This window comes from Barbus barbus (genome assembly GCF_936440315.1).
Source record: "Barbus barbus genome assembly, chromosome: 19".
Lineage (NCBI taxonomy): Eukaryota > Metazoa > Chordata > Actinopteri > Cypriniformes > Cyprinidae > Barbus > Barbus barbus.
In genome coordinates this window covers 23,681,205-23,700,464 of record NC_136747.1, presented here as the reverse complement: position 1 = coordinate 23,700,464, position 19,260 = coordinate 23,681,205, and the positions used below count along the sequence as shown (strand labels likewise).

Here is a 19,260-nt window from a genome sequence, read left to right as displayed (position 1 = left end):
ACTAAAAATAAATTCGCTACGTGGAGATGCCTAATCCAACATTTCTTCCAGGCTGCATTCTTCCTTGTATTGAGTGGGGTAAAAACAAAGTGAAAGGGAATGAGTCATCACTGCATACCCTCCCTAGTCTGAGTAAAAATACACACACATACACGTTCTCAGGAGCATATGGTCTCTACGCGCCACTGGTATTACCTAACTCCAGGAGTGGGGGTGGCAGTCATCGCCATGTTTAATTCATCAACACTGAAATAAATCAAGCGAAAAACTTTGAAAAACGTTATTACACCTTCTCTTCTCTGCACTTTCGTCTCATTTCTTTGCCAGGTTTTGTCTGCTATACAGGTTCTCAATAAAGAATGAATCATACGTCTCATCAGTTATCAACAAAAGAGAATCAAGTTCGGTGACACTGCGAGCAAACTTTCAAAAATGTATTTATTTCAGCTACAACAGATTTTGCACGGAATTAAATCAGTGGTTCTTGACTGGCTTTACCTCAAGATGCACATCTTATATTGGGCATCAAATGGTGGCCAAAATTTGTTATCTTAAAGTATTAAATTTCAATGGTAGCCAATAAATCATTGGCAAGATACAAATTTGCAACTGTGATAAATTTGCACCAAAATAATGTTGGATTGGATGCACAAGCTGAGACCACAACAACAACAAATTTATGCTAGCATAAATATTGGATTGTAAGGAATGAGTAAATAGGAATTGCTTTGGATGAAAAGCAAGAATAGCTCAAGCTGTTCACTAGGTATTGTACTGTTTTGCTTTAAAGACAGACCTTAGAGACCATTAATGTACATGATGCAAGTATCTAAAACAGGGCTGTAATCTCATGTGACTCATTACACAAGCAGAGCCTTCAGGTTTGTGGGATAAAAACAAACGTTTTCTGCTTACAGCACACAGGAGGCGCCAGAGCACAGACTGGAGATCTAAAAATGTAAGAGTCAGTTCTGTCATAATTCACTCGCTCTCATTTAGTTTCCAACATAAATGCTGTTATTTTAGTTTTATTGAACAAAGGCAATCTTCACAACTTTTTCGAACAACAACAGCTGAATCTCAGAGCGAAGAAAGAAGATTATGAGCGAGCAGCAACTTATATTTGGGTTTGTTTCTCACACAAAACATTCACATGCCTCAAAAAGAAGCACATAATCCATGTGGACTGCTTTTAAAATATAATTGTATGATATTATGTGTTATTTTTTGAAGACTTTTTAAAAATGTTATATGTGGAGAAGGTTCTTTGTGCTCCACAGAAAAACTTGTTCACTTCAGATCAAAACCAAATTACCAAATAAACATAGTTTCAATTTTATGACAATCTGAGATGGTTTCTGTTTTGGAGTTTCAATTTTATGATTATCTGATGACTTTGGTTTCTCTTTCGTATCATGACAAGATGAAGGTTTTATCAATAAATCAAGATATCAGTTTACGAGATGTAACATTCTTCTTTTTGACGTTGTATAGTATGCAGGTAAGATACAAAGAATATATGAACATAACACTTAACACAAATATATAAACATATTTTAAACAATACTGACCCAATTTTACTCAATATGTCATTTCCTTTCTTCTCTCTCCCATTAGCTTTTGAGACTCCAGAATTTTCCTGCTCAGCGGTCCAGCACCCTTATCGATTGGTGTTGTGCTTCCAATGGGGGCGTTTCACAGACAGTTACCCAGAGATGATGCCCTTTCTGCAGGTATGTGGCAGCGCTTTGGTCCCTTGAGCTGAGGAGCTAGAGGAGGATTATTAAACATAGCTGATCTATGATCCCGCAGAAGTCTCCCCCGAGCAACGGGATTCACCCACTAAACCAAGGATGGGTAATGTTCTGTTACCAGGGTTTCGGCACGAATCCAGATCTGTTCGGATGATTTAAGAGAATAAAATTAATATTAGCTAAACTGATTGCTTCATGGGTTGTTTTGAATTGAAGCAATATTAAGGACGTTTTGCTCAAGAGAGACTTGGATTACGTTTAAAGACATGCTGTGGGTTTTATCATCAGCATCAAAGGCATGCTGCCAGTTACCACAGTCAATCATTTCAACTCCTTCTTCAGTCTGCAAAACAAACAAGAATCTCATTTACAGTAATGCAATTGCAATGGAAGTTTACCTTAGAGAAAAACTTTTCACTGGAATAAATGTTCAAAGAGACATAGCGTAACACATTTAACATCATTTTAGTAAATATATGAGCTTACGACTTCTGATTTTTAAACCCGCCAGAATGCATTAGTCCAATGTCTCGATGATTTAAGACTTGTGGATTATTGTGATGTTTTTATCAGCTCTTTTGACTTTCATTCTGACGGCACCCATTCACTGCAGATGATCTATTGGTGAGCAAGTGATGTAATGTTAAATTACTCAAAATCTATTCCTATGACAAAACAAACTTATCTACACCTGAGGGTGTGTACATTTTCAGCAAATTGTCTTTTAAGCGCATTACTGTAAACATGCTTTTGCATGTTTTTACAAACTTAGGCCACAGATGCTGTCCACAGAGTTCAACTTGTTTTGGAACAATTCATTTGATTGTGGCTGGAATTTTGCAAGCCACAAACCTGAATCAAACTGAAATGTGGAGTGATTTGATTTATATTAATTTGGGAGTGACTGGAAAAGCTCAGGCTGATATTTTCCTCACTCTCTGAGTTATCTGTACAGGTCTTTATTTAGCATGTTCCGTTGGGACATCACCTCAACCAACAATCTTCCTGCTGGTTCTTCTGGAAAATTTGACGGTGTTCTGTATTTGGTAAGGACAAGATTGTTTAAATGTTGTATCTGAATTGTCTTAAAATGGACATATGAAAAAGTCATGGCCATGATTTGGAACCATAAAGAAACGTTTTTTTTTTTTTAAACTTAAGTTTTCTTCTAATGCCGTTCTAGTCACTTACAGGAAAGGAATATCTTTTTTTTGTCCTTAGATTCATTTGGTGAGATTTTTTTGCCAGGACATTTAGGCTAAATATGTTTCATCCTGCCATGCTGGATGGACATTTCCATTGGTATCCATAGGAACGCAGATCCTAAGTACTTCAACAGTGACAACAGATTTAGTCCATTTTGTGTTTAAACTTTAAATCATATTAAATTGCTCTTCCACTCCACTTCCACTTCCAACTCTAGAACAACTTTTATTACCTTTACAGAAATAATGATTAGGTCTTAATGGGCAGAAGATGAATTCATGAAGTTTTTTGGACATTGTTCCTTGACCTAAGTTTTTTTTTTCTCAATATGTTAAGCATTTACATATATTCCATCTATCTGTTAGTATAGAGGGTACGTTTTGTTCGTTTTAAACTCGATCAAGTATTATAGCTTTAATTTCCAACCTGCCACAATAGGTGAACGAACCAATGGTGGCATACTTGTTGTACTATATTCCTCATTTTGTAAGTCACTTTGGGTAAAGGTGTCTGCTAAATAGAAAAATATAAATGTAATAAATGAGTTACCGTAATAAAATGCGGCCACAGTCACATTCATCTGATTTGGAGATCATGAAGTCACTTATAGCGTCACTCTGGGTTGCCAAGTCTGTGGTTTTTCCTGTGGAATTGAGCTACTTTTAAACTGCTTCTGTGGGTTGATTTTTTTCCTTGCTGGTTAAAGGTTTGATATATTGCACAAATTGTATTTGACTGAAATGCTTGTACTGAAATATTTTACCCATTTCATATTGGAAGCAGTGACAAAACTGTGCTAGTTGATAAGTTTTGTGACAGAGGGGCACCGGGAGGATTTGAGCTCCTTTATGAAGACAGAATATGTTTTACGTCATTTTATGATTTCAAACATATTTGTCAAAATACTAGTGTTTTTAAGGCCTTTATTTTAAAGCCAAATGTGAGTACATTTTAAATACTTTCTCATCACAAACATACAGGAAATATATGTAGGCCTGTATTTTATATATCTCCAACCTGAAGACTTATGAACTGCAAACATCTCATACCAGTGGGCCATGAGTCATTGCCTGAATCATATCGGCAGAGCCACCTGTGGGCTTCCTCTGCAAACACTATAAAACAAGTCCGCTCAAAAGACATGAAAAACCACGGAACGATTTCCGTAAAGGTGAAGCGAGAGGAATCAAGGCCATTTAAAAAAAAAAGGTAAAGAAATAAATCAAGAGAGGCAGATTAAATGGAACTTAATTGATTGAGTCCATATGGGAAGCAGCATGCATCAGGAACACCTGCACTGATGTCCGGAGTGAAATCACACATAATGCAACAGTCTACCAGATGGCTGGAACAGAGGTCAAATGCCAGATGAATGAAGTACGGAGGAAATACTGCTGTCTGAAAAAGCACTTAGCACTGTTGCTTTAGGTCAGATCACAGAACGAAGACAGATGAGGAAGGCCCCAGAGAGGACAAGACAGAAAAGTGAAGGGAACTGGAAAGTAAATGACCTTGGTGCAGTAATAATGAGCATCACACAGCTACGAGCTCGTAAAAATATTCCCAATGTTGCTATTGATATCACTCGTGTGTGTACCGAGAACGGCTATGCTTTTCTCATTAGGACTGTTTGGGATACTCCGAGGTTTTCCAAAATACAAAAGTGTTGCTTGTTGATCCCACAACCATATTTGCATGATTAAATTTCACGGCACTGAAATGTAAGCAGATTTTAACAGCAGGAATATAATGGCAATATTGTGGTCTTGGTTGCCAATAATTCACTTCAAAAATTGCTATTAAATTTACCAAAAAAGTTTCAAAGAAATGGCAAGTAACACTGATTTAAAATCAGTTTTCAAGGAGAAAAACTGAAATTGTGTTTTCATGTAAAATGTACTCCAGTAATCATTGAGAACTTTGAAGAAATATTTTTACAGTGTACAATATCACGGTGTTCAATCACTCTACCATCATGTAAGAAAAACACATTCTAGAAGAACGGATCACCAATATCCAGAGCCTGAAATTGAGTTTAGATGTCTTAGATGCGGGGCAACTGAGTGTCGACCCTTTTGTTTGAATGTGGCGTGGGGCGGAGGGACATTTGAAGCGGGAGGAGGAGGAGCGGGACATGGGAGTCAGGCAGTTGCCGTGGCAACAGCCTCTGTTATGCAACATCATATGGTGGTGTGTAAACAAAGAAGTGAGTGCAGTGATGAGAGGTCTGCAGAGCCCGCCGGACAGTTAAACACTTGACTACAGATTGTGGTCAGTCAGATCAACGCTAACTGACCATTTAAAAATAGTATGCATATGAAAACTGACATAGTTTCAGTGCTGATAACAGAATGATAAATGGTTCAGATGTAACTGATTCTGATTTGATAGGGAAAAGCATCTTCAGATTTGCTTGAGAATTGCTCTTTAAATATATTTTGGCAGTTTAAGAAGGAAAGAATGAGAAGAAAGCAAGGAAAAAGAAAAATGTGAGAATGATCGAAAGAAAATGTGAAGGAATAAAAAGAGTGACACTGAAAAAAGTTTAAAAATGGACAATGACAATGGCAGTCAATGGGACCCGAAACCGTTTGGTTACCAACATTCTTCAAAATGTCTTCTCTTGTCTTCTGCTTGTTTAATTTAGTAGCTTATATGCGCAACATTTCTTGAATGAATACTTTTTGACCATTAGCTGGAACTGGGCAAACCATTTCTATTTCCCAGCATGGGAGTGGATTGGGAGAGTAAATGTTGAAAAAAAGTGTTATTTTATGTTTTCGGAGAAGGTTTAGAAACAAAGAAGAATTGTTAGCGGTCAATGTTCTGGTATTTGGAGGATTTAGATGTGTTTCTGTTATGTTTAGGAGGGCTTGTCCTGTTTTCCAGTACAAATTAGTTACTTTGTGCGCCAGAGTTTCTTCAATTTAGGGTCACTGAACTTTTTTTTAATGTTCAAAAAAGGCACTAGAATGAAGTCTTGCACATGCAAAATAAATACATATTTCAATGATTTGGGAATTGTAAATGGGAATTACATCAGTTTCAGCACCTTGTCCTTAATAGAGGTTTTAACATGTATGAACTACACACAGAATATACAGCAGTGTTAAAAAATGTAGCTCTGCTAGGCTCTTATGCTAACAGCTAATTTGTTTATCTTGAAATAGCCTCTAATTAGAGAGTGAATGTAAAGGAGGTACAAAGCTGACATTCAATAATATGTTCAGTGAGCATTCGAAGGCTTCAACGGCGTGTAAGATGACACTGATTTCTATCTGCACTGGATGAAGTGCTAGCTAGGGTATGCAAATAGCTTATTATTTTTTATGTGGCGCGGCAGAAACACGATTGCTCCCAAAGGACGTCTGTTCAGACTCCAGAATGCACTTAGGATCAGACTGCATGTCAAGAAAGCGGCGGCGCACACGTCTCATGCATCTTTCATGGGATGATGCAACACGCCTCATTCATTGAATGTTGACAAACTATAACTAGAATTACATGCAATTACAGATATCCATATGTTGATGTGACAGGAGGTTGTGTATTACAGTGATTTTGAACGTTACACGCTGCATTTTAGCTGTTTTTAATGAAATGGCAACAGCAACCATGTTTAAAATCACCATTTTTATAATACATGCTTATTCAGCAGATTCAATTTTATGTATCATGAACAAAGGTAGTAAAACAGTTATTTGAAGGGACCCCCAAAATGAAAATTCTTTAAGAATTTACTCCCGTCTCAAACTCAAGACTTTCTTTTTCTGTGGAACACAAAAAAAGATATTTTGAAGAACGTTGGTAATCAAATGATCCCTTTGACTTTCATAGTATGGACACAAATACAATGGAAGTCAATGGGCACCAAAACCCTTTGGTTACCAGCATTCTTCAAAATATATATTTTTGAGTTCCACAGAGGAAATGAAGTCATATGGGTATAAAAAGGATATTTTGGTAACCACTGACTTTGACTTTGTATGGGAGGTACTATGGAAGTCAGTGGGACCTGAAGCCAGAAATGGCTTTCTTCAAAATATTTTTGGTGTTCAATAGAAAAAAGAAAGTCATAGAGGTATTTAAATAAGGATATTTTAAAGAATGTTGTAAACTAATGGTTTCAGGTCCCAGTATAGACAAAATAGAATGGACGTCAGTGGGAACCAAAACCATTTGGTTACCAACATTCTTTAATATTTCGTTTTGTGCTTCCAGAAAAAAAAGTCATGCAGGTTTAGGACGTCATGAAGATGAGTAAATGTTGAAAGAATGTTCAATTTTAAGTAGAATATCCCTTTCATGGCTCGTTTGGTATTGGTTAATATTTATTAGCTTTACATGAAAATTAAAGTTGATTCAGAGGCAGAGCAAGTCATTTCATTGTATTTTGATGAAATATTATGAAGACAAACACTTTTCTCTGGAATAATGTGCACTGATGAAGCATTTACAGTAAAACCAGGAGCATCTATTAAAAATGAAATGAAAACATAAATAGGAATGCCATGTTTGCTTTAATTATTCATGCAAAAGCTATAGACTAAAACAACAAATTCTAACCAGCTCAGCTAACTAATATCACTCGTATAATTGAACAAAAGTCTGTAAACATTTTCAAGCAAACTTAAGAAAGAAACAGCAGAGGCATAAAATGCCGGATGCCATTTTGTAATCGGTGGTGGCTGAAAGCAAGTGAGTCACCGTGTCAGAATATGGAGAGTGTGCAGGCGGCTGGTTGTCACCGAGGCATCTTTGAATGGAACATCATCACCCCCTCAAACTCAGACGGGTGCTCTGCACAGGGACCTCAAGACTACGTGTGATATGACGTGCTCCTGCTCTGCGACAATAGTTTGTGTGTGTGTGTGTGTGTGTGGGAGGGGGGGGGGGTGTTCTATGCACCAACTGAAATTAAAAACATGCAGTTGGGTCCAAAAGTCTGAGAAAATGCAGTTTGTTATTGTTATTTGTTATTATTGGCATGACAATTTATTTGAAAAATTGAATGAAAAATATAAATATGATTTTCAAAATGTTTGAATATTAGACTTGTGTGACAACATGCAGAACAAAACTGCTAACTAAACTCTCCGAATACTGGATACATTAACATGCGACTCAATATGACTTGAGATATTAAGTCTTGTTTTCTGTAAAATGTATCAAAATTAAGTATTTATGCATAAAACAAGTCCCAAAAAAATTATACTAAAAATCTGGGTAAGAAAAAAAATATATAATTTTTGGTAACACTTATAATAACTGCAAGCTATGAATCAGTAGTTAAGCATTAGTAAATTGTCAATTCATCCTTTATAAAGCATTGCCCCAACATTAATAGGTATTAGTAAGCAGTTTATAAATACAGCTGTAAATGCCTTGTTCTCGAGCATATCTATAATGTTTAATAATTGTATTTTCATAACTTGGGACCTACCTAAGGCTTACCTAATGACTCATAGCCTGCAGTTATTATAAAGTGTTACCTATTTTTTTTTCTTTCAGTTATGTTTGTTTTTCTATCCCCACTGGCAGAATTTTTAACTAAAACTCACTTAATTTTGATAATTTTCTCTGAAACAAGACTTAATATCCCATATTGCTTGTATCTTGATTTAATAAAGTTTAGATATTTGGACTGGAAAACAAGTCAATTTTTTTCAGTATAAAATAAGCTTCCATGTGTTAATATTAGTTAACTATTATATTACTTTATATAACATATAATAATATAACATTAATATTAGCTAATTACATTATCATGAACTAACAATGAAATATTTTAACGGCTAAAAACATTATTCAATGGACCCGTGTTAGCACTGACCAAAAATGAACATTAACAAAGATTATCATTAACAATCATTAACAAAGATTAATAAATACTTTAACAAATGCATTGCTTATTGTTAGTTAATGTAAGTTATTGCATTAACAGATGTGAACTAATTGTATTCAAACAAAAGTGGATAATCAAGATCTCCAAGATCAATATCTTGAACTTAAATGGAAGCTGGAAAATCTGGAGTCCCTTGAGCAATGTCTGATTAGTGAATTAGAAATAGTGCAGAATCCTAAAACCTTTTAGATGAAAAGATCCCAGATTTTCAGTGTGCCAGTGATCCCACTGTATGTGTGTGCTTGTTTGGGCATTTAAATATAGCACATGAAGAGGGGGAGAACACACATATATCTAGCGTGATGCTGTTCGCCCCCTATTCTTCGTCACCAGCACACGTATGTATGAGTCCCTGTGGGCTTGTTGCTGGAGGAAGGATAGAACGGATAGTCACCTCTTCCACCTTCATTAAAGAGCTATTTATATTCTCAAGGCTGAAATACTCTGACCTTTCTCATTAAGCGATGTGTCATTTGTGAACACAAACACCCGTGGACATATTGTGAGACGCTTTGGATGTGGGTTAAAAATAGCCGAGCTGCATTATTTGTGCTATCTGGTGATGTCTCAGGATGGCTTAGCATGGTTTTTTGGCGGATATGTGGTGTCCTGTGGTTCTGCACACACGTCTGATTCTTGAGGTCAGCATTCAGTGAATCGCTTACACTGCAGCATGAGGCAATTGTTTACATATTCAAAGAAAATAATGACATCATTATTGTGAGAACAAGCAAAGCATCCATCAATAAATCAGTTTTAGGTTTTAAGCACCGTCACTGTGGGTCTGGTTTTAGAAATGTTTTGGAATGTATTGATTAGTTGATTTGCCATGGACTGTGATTGTCACTCACTCTGAACAAGGGTCATTGCCGACAACCAGATAGTTATGACAGACTGAACTGCAAATATAAATGACAAAGCAAACATTTCTTCTTGCATTTGGGTCTATCTTCTAAAATGCAGTTGTTTCTTTGAAATGCGATTCTTATGTTAAGATATCACCACTGTAGGTCATCAGGCATTCTGTAAAGCTGCTTTGCAATTATCTTTATTGTGAAAAAGGCTATATATTCATCAAAATCTAGTAGATTTTCTTTGAAAGCATAAACCATCATGATTATAACATTACATTAGTTTTATGAGATGTTTCATTTTATCACCTTGATTTGTCATTGGCGTTGTATAAACTGTAGATGACCTACAATTTGTAGTTTGTTACTAATTACAGATTACATGACGAAAATTGTAGTTACGTAATCTAGGTTTCTCGTTTTGGGTAATGTATTCTGACTGCTTTGTAGATTACTTTTAGGTTGCTTATTACCTAACTTGTTTTAATTTACCATTAAATGTACCACATTAATATAAAAAAAGCTGAAAGAAACTATATTTCATTCTTTGAAATGCATTAAACATTACATAACTCCATGGTTTTCCAAAAACGCTTCTCTTACACCGATTGTTAAAACAGTCCAAATAAAGTTGATTTCCTCCTAAGCTCCTCCTTTCTCTGTACCTTCGCATACAGCAACAAACCGCAACGAACTATTAAAGGAATAATAGAAAACCTAAAAGTGCATAACTCTATTTATGTTCATTTTAAATGCACATAAATTCAAAAACTTAACGCTGGCTGTAACATAAGTGCATCTTTTTCTTTGAAACATCAGTCCTAAAACGAGCATACTCAGTGCTTTCAGTTTTGCATGACTGTAAAACATTACAGTTGAAGCGTTTACATTTCCGTTATGATTTTGCGTATAATTACAGCACAATCACACTCTGTGCTGCATTCTCCATTGTTTGCCTGGATCTGTGCGGGAAAGCCCAGCGCTGGTTGAGGGGTACAACGTGACCTAACAAACAAGGAACCTCCGGGAACACCGTCAGTCCTGAACTATGCGCACATGGGGCCTATCTGAGGGGCACCGCGAGAAACGACGCTTTACAAATGACTCTTAAAATGCGCTTTTGCAAATGCGGCTCTGTAAAGCGCATTCATTTCGCGTCCATACTATGTTTATGAGGAAAGTTTTCAATAGTAGTCACTCAGATTGTGCTTAACGCGTTTTTTTCCCGTTCTCCATCGGCCGTCAGGACACTCCCTGAGCGCGTTTGCTTCGCTTGGGAGGCGGAGACGGGACCCCCGTTGACGTCAGTGGGCCTGTCGGTTTCCTGCAATAGAAAGTGAGAGAAGATAGAGCGAGAGAGGGGAAAAAACAGACCTCTGACCGTTGAAACCCTTGACAACAGTTCAGACTGCACCTGTAAGTACCGAAAGTTAAGAAATACACGCGACTTAATAAGCGTTTGGACGCATGGTCCAGTGCGTAGCGAACGCATGCGGTGCGTAAACGCACCTCCAAGAGCTGTTGTTTTGGAACACAATGTTTCCAAAAAGACTGTATGGGTTGTTTAAACTTGTGAGCATGTTTGTGTGAGTTTTACTCTGATTTTGCCTGGTGTCGGTCGGTCTGTACCGAGCCGGCCCGTGTTTTGTATCTCGCCAAGAGCGCACGTCTCCAGAATCCTAATACGCGGGGTGTAAATGTTTATCAAGCCCGCAACGCTGCTGGAGAGAGTCTCCGAAGCAGCGACCGCAGGTAAGCGCCAAAACACCTTCCCTTGACCATGGGATGCAAATGAAAGCGTTTCGAATGCGCTTTGCACGTCTTCGGCTGGTTCAAAGGGCATTTTGTTGTCGAATTAGGGAAGTGTTTCTTGTTCATGTCCTGTTGCAGAGGGGTTTTCCCCGGCTCCGCCCTCTTCATGTGTTTCTTGAAGGCAGTAATGCGCCATTCATCCAGTGCGCACCTGGATTTGGCACTGAACTGTGGCATGTAAGCGTAGTGGCTTTTATTGAAAAACCTGGTGGTTTTGTGTCAGGCTTGGACACATGGTGACTCATCGCATGCGGGTCTTATAGGCTGTGAGCATGTCAGTTTGTCACTGGCACGGTTTGCCTTACAGGAGCAACCTCTGTTTAAGTGCCATCTTTTTTTGCCATTGCATGCATGCCAAGTAGGCTATGTATGTGTCCCATGTGCAGCAGTTTCTGTTGGCTCTGTTAAGACAGGTTTCAGGGTGTTTCCTAATAGCTCGATTGATAAATTCTTTTAACATTTTGCATTCATGCATTTAGCAGATGCATGGTGAATTTTATTAGTATGTGTTTTCTTTGGGAATCAAACCCCCTGACCTTGGCGTTGCTAGTCCAGTTACATTAATTCTGAAATAGCATAGTAAATTCTGCAGTAATATTGAAACATTCTAATTGTGAAGTAAGCAATATTAAAATTATGCTATAACATTCCAAGTCTGCAATCATTTCTTATTCAAATTCTGCAGTAACATTGTAAAATTTCAGTTCTGCAATGTCCTGTTCAAATTCTGCAGCAACATTTCGAAGCGACAAAATATTTCAGTTCTCCAGTAACATTGTAACATTCCAATTCCAAAATGATATAATATTCAAATTCTTCGGTAACATTGCACAATTCCAATTTTGAAATTATGAATGTTGGAATGTTACATTGTTAGTGAAGAATTTAAATATTAATTATTTACTAACATTGTAACATTACAATTCTTAAATGATGTAATATTCAAATTATTCAGTAACACTGGGACATTCCAGTTCTGAAATAATATCATATTCGAATTCTGCAGTAACACTGTAACATTCCAACTCTGAAATGAAGTCAATTCAAATTCTACAGTAACATTGTAACATTTTAGCTCTGAAATAACAAAATAACAAAAAGCAGTTCTGCAGGGTCATGTTCAAATTCTGTAGTAGCATTCCAATTCTGAAATAGCGAAATATTTCCATTCTGTAGTAACATTGTAACATTTCAGTTTTGCAGCGTCGTATTCAAATTCTGCAGTAACGTTGTATTAAAGTGTGTGCATAAATGTATCTTTCCAATTCTGCTATGGGTATTTGAGATTAAATACTTTTGAAAAGTAGACATGCAACGTAACATGCATAAGCATAATTTTGTTGATTGTTACTTATTATAATTCAGTATACATGCTAAATTTCTACTTTTAAATTACAGTCGTCACATTACAGAAAGTTTAAAATAAGTGTGGGAAAAAAATATGTTAAAAAGACAACCAGTTACAAGACCAAAGGTACAAGTTTACACTTTAACAATATATATTCTTATATAAGTATTTGTTGATTAAAGGAAAAGAAAAAACTCGGCAGGCACATTATGCATCAATTTATATGGGGGGATTTTATTTTAACATACACTGATTGTCCTATGACAGTATTTCTCAATCCTGGTCCTGAAAAAAAAAAAAGACTCTCTAATCAAACGCACCTAACTCCATGTCCTGAGATGGACACTTCAAATAATCCAAAATGTGCAGTGCAGGAGGGCTTCTTGGACCAGGAGTGAGAAACACTATAGAGTGTGTGTGTGTGTGTGTGTGTGTGTGTGTTTATGTGGTTTATGAGGACACAAATTTGTATAATGACATGGGTATGACAGAGGTATTACAATATGAAGGTGGTTTATGAGGACACTGCCTATGTCCCCGTAATTCAAAAGGCTTAAAAAATATACTAAATGGTGTTTTTTTGAAAATCTAAAAATGCACAAAGTCTCCTGTGAGGGCTAAGTTTAGGTGTAGGGTTGGTGTAGGGCAATAGCACACACAGTTTGTTCAGTATAAAAACCATTACGCCTATGGAGAGTCCCCATAAACCACAAAAACCAGCATGTGTGTGTGTGAGAGAGAGAGTGAAACCTGGTGCATGCGCTGTGTGTGTGTGCTCAAATCCTCTGGGAGGTGATGTCATTGCCGTAGAACTGCACACGGAGAGAAATCATACACACTCGTAGTAAGCGTTATGTAATGTGGTGAGACGGAACATTCGCGTGGAATCTGGCACACACCGTGACGGGATGCATGCGGGAATGCATGGGTGAGGCATGTCAGATGTTTGCGTCATGCTACAATGGAGCTGAGGAACATATAGAAACAAAAACCTCCTAAACATTGAAACAAAGAGGATCTTGTGTAGAAAGTGGGGCGTATTTGCATCTATTCCTGCAGAGCCAAAACAATGCCTTTGCCATTTTGAGAGCTGCAGTTTTAAAATGTTTTGAAGACTGGTGATTTTCATCATAAACAACCTGTCAGCATTATTGTAGAAGATATATAACAACCAGGCTGATTAATTGTCTGTAATGCACATTTTCAATGTATATAGTTGAATTATCTTCTATCTTCTATATATATATATATATATATATATATATAATTGTTTTGAAGACTGTTATATATATATATATCAGTTGACAACAAATTGATGTCCTCATTTATGGTTTTTAATGCTTTTTTATGGTGTTTGGGAGCATTTTGTTTTATACAAATTCATTCGAACTGTGTGTTTTCATGTTTAGGTGATGTTTGATTTCTATTTAAATTAATAAAATATATTTTTTAATACTAAATATCGTTGTATCTTCTATTTAGCAAATGAAATGTATTTTTCATAGTGATTTAAAACATTTTGTGGGCCTTTTTTATTGTGCAGTTTGGCTATATATGATTAATGGCTGTAAATCGACCTGACAGTGTTTTAATACTTATATCTAATAATGAAATTACTGTGAAATTTTGCTTGCGATGGAGACCTGAATAGCACTTTTAAAATTCCCCGGAGAGTTTGCAGCACGGCAGAGATGACAGTGTTATTTCTCTGTATTTGATGTCAGATAGAAGTAGGTGTGTGTAGAAGTGCAGTTAGTCAATGCATCGAGGGCAACAGAAATCTGATTACTGCTCACACTTCTATATCTGTGTCAGTCCAGCTAAAACATCAGTTCTTACTGAAAACACTAGTGTTCTGTCACAGTAGCTGGAGATAGAGAAAGAGGAAGCCATGCTAGAGTTGTTTCCAGCTGCAAGAGTGTGTGTTTGTGGCCTGTTTTGTTTTTGCTTCAGTTGACTTGTCTCTCATTTGTCCCAGATGTGCAGAGGGTGTCTTTCTTGTACGGAATAGGGGCTTGTCTTTCCTCCCTGTGACCGGCCGCATTCCATCCAGCATCTTTCCATACGATGTGTCACTGAGCCAGCGGAAAAACCCTGAAAATGCCACGTACAAAGCAAAACAACCCCAAAAACCTGAAAGGTAAGTGTTGTTTTCCATTTGACCAGATTTCTGGTTGCTTAGGTTGTTTTTGTTGGGTCGTGCCTTTTACTTTCACAGGTGTAAGGAGGTCTCTATGCGGTTAAAATGTCTGTGAAGATTTTTCATAGAAGGGAAATATTTGGCTAGTTAATAGAAAAGCGTAGGTTTCCCAGTCAAACTAGTACTTTTATTTACGTGGCTTGGGCTATTTTTGTATATTTTTGTTCTGTGTTTAATGGCATGTTTATTTACCACAAATTAGTTAGTCATTAGGAGACTTGTGTGAGTGAAAACTGTATGGTTTCAGTTCTATGTGTTTCAAAAAGTGTATCTAATAATCCTATTTTGATGATTCTGTGAAGTCAATTGACTGGCACAGTTTTTTTTTCTGTGTTGATGTATTTCCTCTTAAAACAGGAAGTAGTTGCTGGCAGGTGGTGTTTGAGGGAGGCACGTCCTTTTTCTATAAATTGTTTTTGTGGATCAATATTTATTGACATATTCCGGAAGAGAGATATCTTCTTACTGTGATTTGTAGTCAATGTTTAAGAGTACACTAGTATGTAGACAGCATCTGTTTGTTTAATTACAGTTAGCGGTATTTTATATTAGAATTCATCTGTTTGTTTTAATGAATGTCATTTTCATAGAATTAAAGATATACCCGCTGTAGCAGAGTGTGTAGCAACCCAGATTTTGGAGTGTTTAGATAGTTATTGCTTTGAGCTTGGCCAAACAACATGAATAATTTAGTTTGATTACTGAACAGCATCCACCAGAGACGGCTGTGACTTTTCCCAATGTTAGTATTATTAAGTGAAGAGAGGAACCAAAAAAAAAAAAGAAAACCCCACAAACGTCCTTTTTTTGCTTTTATAATAAAGACCACAGAAATGACCATGGTGATTGTTTCTTGATTAAAAGCAAGTTTATGATTTTAGAAGGTTATGAAGGTGTCATTACATATTAACGTTAAAGCTCTAGATTTTATTAACACTTTGGTCTTGTAAAAAATTATTGATTTTTAAAATCCTAAATGATAAACAGATTTTAAATAGTGCCCAGGGTCATACACACAATGAGAACCATCAGGGAAACACACATGAAACTAATCCAGTAAACATTACCTAAATAACATAAAATGTAACATAAAACACCCTAATGTAATTACTGATAACAAAACTGAGAAAAAAACAACAAAATTCTTTATATTAAATATAATTGTTTTGGATGTCACACAGAAACGTTCACTGTAAATGATTCAATAATTCATATTTTTTACTTGCAAAAACCATACATTTGACACTATTTTATTTTATATGTTAAGGCAGCTTACACACTGAAAAACATGGAATAATAGAAGCAATTTTCCCACAGAAATTGCTAGTGAATTTCACAAATAGTTACAAAGTAGTGACGTGACAAGTAACACATTGAATTAAGCATAAAATTATAAAAACTGCAGTATTTTTTAAAAGTAGTATTTTATTGTTAAATGGACTCAAATCTGTTTTGCTACAGGGAATTTATCTAGTTACTTTAGCATTTTTTTCTGTAAAAATTAGATTTTCTTTTACAGTGCGTTAATAACAGGTACCAAGCAGTTTAGGAGACAGTCAAATACTTTATTAACTTTAATCTTCTCCAGAACAAATAAGATTTGGTTACATATTTCTCAAAGCCAAGGTTGCTTTAAATGTTTCTGTGATGGCAGCAAGGAAATGCACCAAGCATGTCGGGACACGCTGAAATTGTGCTTCCATGCATGACGTTTCTGTGGAATCCCAGACATTTCCTTTTTACCAAGAAATCCCCCACCTCAAAGTCTAGCCACAATTCATGCCATTTCATGTTCAAAAGCGAAGTTCCTTGTTGTTTATGATATCCAAACTCAATATTTTGTATAGAATCCAAGTGCAATTAGAATGTTGAAATGCAATAAAAGTTACATTTAAACATATAGTTTATTTTGGACTCAGTAATAGTATTGAATAGTGTGGCATCGGGCGTGCGAATGAAAACGGCTGTGCAGCAATGTTTTGAAAGAACATGAAGTATGAAAGAGAAAAATAGAGTGTTATTGGTGTCATGGATACAGAGGTGACCTCTGTCTATCAGCAGAACACACCCATTCTAAAGCGTGTCATAATCAAAACAGATGATCAAAGCTTAAAAGCATAAAGCTTTCATTGTTCTTTGAGGTTGCTGTGCTTTACTGTTAGGTAGCATATTGAAATCTTAGCTAGGCGCAGACTTGGCCAACATGTCAGTCTGTGTTTTGTGCGTCTCGTGACTTCAGAGCAGAGCAGGAATGCTTCAGTGACGCAGTTTGTGGGTAAACTGTCAGGAAGTAAGGAACCTCTTCCCCTCCATTGGACTCAGTGTGTTTACTTTTCTGAAACAGCTGGTCTCCAAGCACACAGGCGCTCGTGCTGCCGCTCACATTATGTCGTTGTCAACCCTAAAGTCACCTGTTTTTTTATTTACTAAATTCTAAAACATTGAGGGACAGTGTTTAAACTTTTTTAACAGTATTTTACCCTGAAGGAATAGTTCACTTATTTGTTGACTCACCCTCAAGTTGTTCCAAACCCATATGACTTTCTTTCTGCAGTCGAACAAAACAAAGGACTTTTTAAATAACACTTCACGTTAACCAACGTTTTTAGCTCCAAAACAGGCTTTTTTTGACTCACTATTAGTGAATTATTTCCTCACTGAAAGCTATCTTACTGCAGAAGACTTGAATTGTGCCATAGTAGTCATTTAGACTGCTTTATTGTGTTTATTTGAAGCTTATCAGGTGTAGCTGTTGTTATGTAGTGAAAAGCTATGTGAAGATTCTTCAAAAATTCCCTTTTGTGTCTCATGGGGAAAAAAATTACAATGTGCAGGTTTGGATTGGCATGAGGGTGAATAAATAATCACTCAGTTTTCATTCTTGGGTGAACGATTGCTTTAAAAAGTGAATTTATAAATGTTAAAAGCAGCCTTCTTTTTGTTAGAATGTTGTTCCTTTTTATGAGTGTTTTGTTAAAAATAATAGAAGGGTCAGAGCTCTTGAAAAATCCGTGCAGTAGTGAGTTTTCCACTAGTAAACGTACCGTGAAAGGAGCACAAGGTGTTGAAAAGCTGGAAAAAGCATTTCTGGTGGAAAGTCTTGAAGTCATGAAATTCCAAAGGCAGTTTATTGTTAATTTAGCATGACTGAGTGCATGACTTTATATACATGTACTGTTTAAAATGCTGGGGACATAAATACAGTAAAAGCAGTAATAATGTTCAATTTTATTGCAATTTAAAATAACCGTTTTCTATATTTAAAAAAAACTAAATTCCTCATGCAAAGCTGAATTTTTAGCGTCATTACTCCAGTCTTCAGTGTCACATGGTCCTTCACAAACCATTCTAATTTGCTGATGTCCTATTATTAATAATGCTGAAAACTTGATATTTTAGTGGAATAAAGCACATTTGTTTGAAATACAAGTCTGCTGAATATTATGAATTTACTGTCCTTACTGTTTACCGTCCTTGCTTTTTTTAACAGTTCGTAGAAGTCCAATTTGTATGTGTGCAAATCATGTTGTTGGAATTGCCTAGGAAAAAACTAAATTGTGGTTACCAAAACAATGCAAATAGTCACGTCCTGGTGTCTGCTTTCTTTAAACATGTTATGTTTTTCTGCAGAATACATCAGTTGTTTATTTGCATGCAAAAAGACCGTAAAGTACGCGCTTTAGAAATGTGGGAGTATGTTGAATGTTGGCTTTAACCTTTCCATAACATTTTAGATTTAGTGGTATTGTTGGCACAGTGACTGTAGGTGGGAAAATTGCGGCATGCCAATGCATGAAGTTTCTCCAGCGGGCCTTCCTTTACTTCCCATTACTAAAGCGCCCATTTAAACACGTTCTCTGTCTTAGACATTGAATCAACCTGCTCTCGGTCTAACACACTTCGCCCACACACAGGTGGTGCGGCTCGCAGACTGTTGCAGCTTGTGTTGGTGGTAGATGACCGCAGAACGCTGAAATGGAAAAGCCCTATTTAGTGCAGCACACGCTCAGTTGTAGTACGAGACAGACAATGCTGTTGTAATGTGGAACGTCCCTTTGAAGCTGCAGGGGTAAATGTTTATTCTCAGAATGCCCGTCTTGACTGTGTGACCCAGCAAACCTGTTAATAATCGACTCTCGGGTTAGTTCGCTGACCTGTGTGGAGTCCAGGCGTGCGTGGGGTGT

General features: G+C 36.6%; 1 protein-coding gene across 1 annotated transcript in view; it reads left to right on the top strand.

The window, feature by feature from the left end:
• The first annotated feature begins 11,031 nt into the window (after nucleotides 1-11,031).
• Nucleotides 11,032-19,260, top strand: part of LOC306885769 (zinc finger protein 40-like) — a 57,386-nt gene continuing 49,157 nt past the window's right edge. Inside the window, exons 1-2 of the mRNA XM_079442561.1 lie at nucleotides 11,032-11,132; nucleotides 14,855-15,016. Of these exons, the coding sequence (XP_079298687.1) occupies nucleotides 14,977-15,016 (40 nt within the window). The 5' untranslated portion in view covers nucleotides 11,032-11,132; nucleotides 14,855-14,976. The remainder of the gene's footprint in view (nucleotides 11,133-14,854; nucleotides 15,017-19,260) is intronic.